Genomic DNA, 2,459 nt, shown 5'->3' with positions numbered 1-2,459 from the left:
GTAGCAGGGCATAGTGGCACTTGCCTGTAGTCCCAGCTACTTGGGAGTCTGAGGCAGAAGGATGGCTTGAGCTGGAGGCTGCAGTGAGCTATGATTGCACCACTGCACTCCAGCCTGTGTGACAAAAAAATATGAACAAATACGTAAGTCAGGTGATTAAGGGGTCATCTCTATGCCCTGCACCTTCTCTCAGCAACCTCCATCCTATAAGAAAGGGGCAACTGGCCAAAGTATGCCCCTGCTGCAGTTGCAGATTACCATGTTTGCACGATTATCACCATCAATGCTTCACATTTACATTAGGGCACTATGATTTTCAATGCAGTTTCCGTTTTTATTTTGGAGACCCCTCCCAGGAACCTTCTCCCATTTTACTGAGGCCCAGGGAGAATGCACAGGGAGCTGAGCCCGTCCTTTGATCTTAGTTTGGTGGCAGAGATAGGCAGTGATACTGACGATGTGATGGCAGTGTCAGGTGCACTCTGTCCTCACTGGAAAACTAGCCTCCTGGAAGGGCTGGAAGCTCCCACCCTTGACTGCTCTGACCGTCTCCAGCAACTCCTCGCTGTTAGGGCTTACAAGAGTCCAGTTCCTCTCCGGGCTGATCAGTGCAGGGCGGGCTCCTCCTCTCCGACCACCAGCTCCTGCTGGCTGTTCCCTCCACCCTCCGTCTCGGTCTGCGAGGCTTCCCTGAGCACTCGAAAGGGGGGCCCATGACCAGGTACGACCACATCGGCAACGACCAGGACTCTCTTCCGGCTCCGCTCCTGGGCTGCGGGGTCTTCACTCAGCGCCTGCCACGAATCCTCGTCCCCATCTCGCTCAAACACATCCCCCGCCACCACTACGGTGCCCAGAGCCGTGCCGGCCACCACCACGCTCACGTCGCGCTGGCCCCCGTGGCCCGGCGTGGCCCACACCTGGAGCCCCGGGCCCAGGCGCAGGGGCTGCCCTTCACCCAGCCCGTGGGGCAGGTAGCGGCCTCCGGGGAGGCAGAAGTCGTGGGAGACCAGCAGAGCCGCGCCTGGGAACAGCCCCAAGTTCCCGATGTGATCCGAGTGCCCATGGGTCCCCACCACCAGCGTCACGTCTCCCGGGGCCACGCCCTGCCCCGCCAGCGCCCTCAGCAGCGCCTCCCGAGCCCAGGGGCCCCCGGTGTCCACCAGGATGGGGCCACGGGCCGCCTCCTCCAGGGCGGCCTCTGCGCCGCCACTACCGCGCGGGGACTTTCGGTGGCTGGAGGCCGGACCCCGGGTCTGGGGTAGGACCAGGGTTACAGAGCCGTCGGCGCGCACGGTATCACCCACCCCCTCGGGCTCCGCGTAGCCCTGCAGCAGAACCACCACGGAGTAGGGGTTGCCGGGCACCAGCAGAGGGGACGCCCCGCGCAATGGCTCGGTCCGCATGAGGCTGCTCCTGGCAGGGAGGGACGGGCTGGGGAGAAAGGAAATGGAGCAGTGGGCGGCCGTCCTATCCCTCTGCGATCCCCCACCCGAGCCCGGCCCTGCCACTGCCACTAAGCCTCGGTTCTCTGCCACCCGCCTCCCCTTAAGTTGGTATCACCCTCGACCCCTGCCCAAGATGGTATCGCCCAGCCTCCCCTCACACTTGGGCCCGCCCCTCCCTCGGCGTCCTCGGCCCCTGCCCCGTTCCTCTAGCGGTACGTACGTCCTTGCCCGTCACCCTCTAAGGTTATCCTTTGTATTCCCCTCTATCGAATCCTAGCCGCGCTCTACCTTGGGCCTCTGCTAAGTCTTGCCTCACTCGAGGAAAGCGCAGAAATCGAAAACGCGCGTGGGAGTTTGTCCTCTGCGAGTTCCTGTGCACCCAGATATGGCGGCCGAAACGGCGTCGCGGAGGTAGCTGTAGTTCCGGCGCCTTTACCGTCTGCCACAGGAGGCCATTTGGACGCCAGCCTCTTGGCGGTTCTCCGCCCCGCGATCCCAGAAGCTTACTTGGACTGCAGAATTATGAAGCGCCATTAGCTCTGAGGAAGGGTCATGCTCAGTTGTCCAGGCTGGAGTGCAGTGGCGCGATCAGACCTCACTGCAGCCTCGACCTCCTAGGCTCATGTGATCCTTCCGCCTCAGCCCCCCCCCCTCCGAGTATTTGGACCACAGGCGCGCACCACCAAGCCCAGCTAACGTTTCTATTTTTTCTTTTTTTTTGTAGAGACAGGGTCTAGTTCTGTTGCCGGGACTGGTCTGGAGCTCCTGGGCTCCAGCGATCCTCCAGCCTTGGTCTCCTAAAGTGCTAGGATTACGGGTGTGAGCCACTGCGCCTGGTCTTTTTTTCTTTTGAGACAAAGTCTCTCACTGTCGCCCAGGCTAGAGTGTAGGGACACCATCATAGCTCTCCCTAGCCTTGAACCCCTGGGTTCTAGCGATCCTCCTGCTTCGGCCTCCCAAAGTGCTGGGAATACAGGCGTGCACGCCCCTCTAATTTTTTTTTTTTTTTTT

The 2,459-nt window shown here is 60.9% G+C and overlaps 1 protein-coding gene across 2 annotated transcripts; it reads right to left on the bottom strand.

The window, feature by feature from the left end:
* Nucleotides 1-310: 310 nt before the first annotated feature.
* On the bottom strand, nt 311-2,097 carry MBLAC1 (metallo-beta-lactamase domain containing 1). Of its 2 annotated transcripts, none has more exons than XM_011943869.1 (2): nt 1,737-2,097; nt 311-1,434 (listed from the first exon to the last, which is right to left on the bottom strand). In XM_011943869.1, the coding sequence occupies exon 2, from the start codon at nt 1,404-1,406 to the stop codon at nt 606-608; it is 801 nt and encodes a 266-aa protein (XP_011799259.1). In that variant the 5' UTR covers nt 1,407-1,434; nt 1,737-2,097; the 3' UTR covers nt 311-605. The 2 variants fall into 2 exon arrangements, with proteins under 2 accessions (XP_011799259.1, XP_011799260.1); XM_011943870.1 differs by having other exon boundaries at nt 1,669-1,784.
* Nucleotides 2,098-2,459: the final 362 nt, after the last annotated feature.

The sequence above is a fragment of the Colobus angolensis genome, unplaced genomic scaffold (assembly GCF_000951035.1).
Source record: "Colobus angolensis palliatus isolate OR3802 unplaced genomic scaffold, Cang.pa_1.0 Scaffold222, whole genome shotgun sequence".
Taxonomy (NCBI): domain Eukaryota; kingdom Metazoa; phylum Chordata; class Mammalia; order Primates; family Cercopithecidae; genus Colobus; species Colobus angolensis.
This window is presented reverse-complemented; position numbering and strand designations above follow the sequence as displayed.

Coding starts and splice junctions, on each gene's coding strand:
- MBLAC1 (XM_011943869.1), bottom strand. CDS start 1,406: ATGCGGACCGAGCCATTGCGCGGGGCGTCCCCTCTGCTGGTGCCCGGC.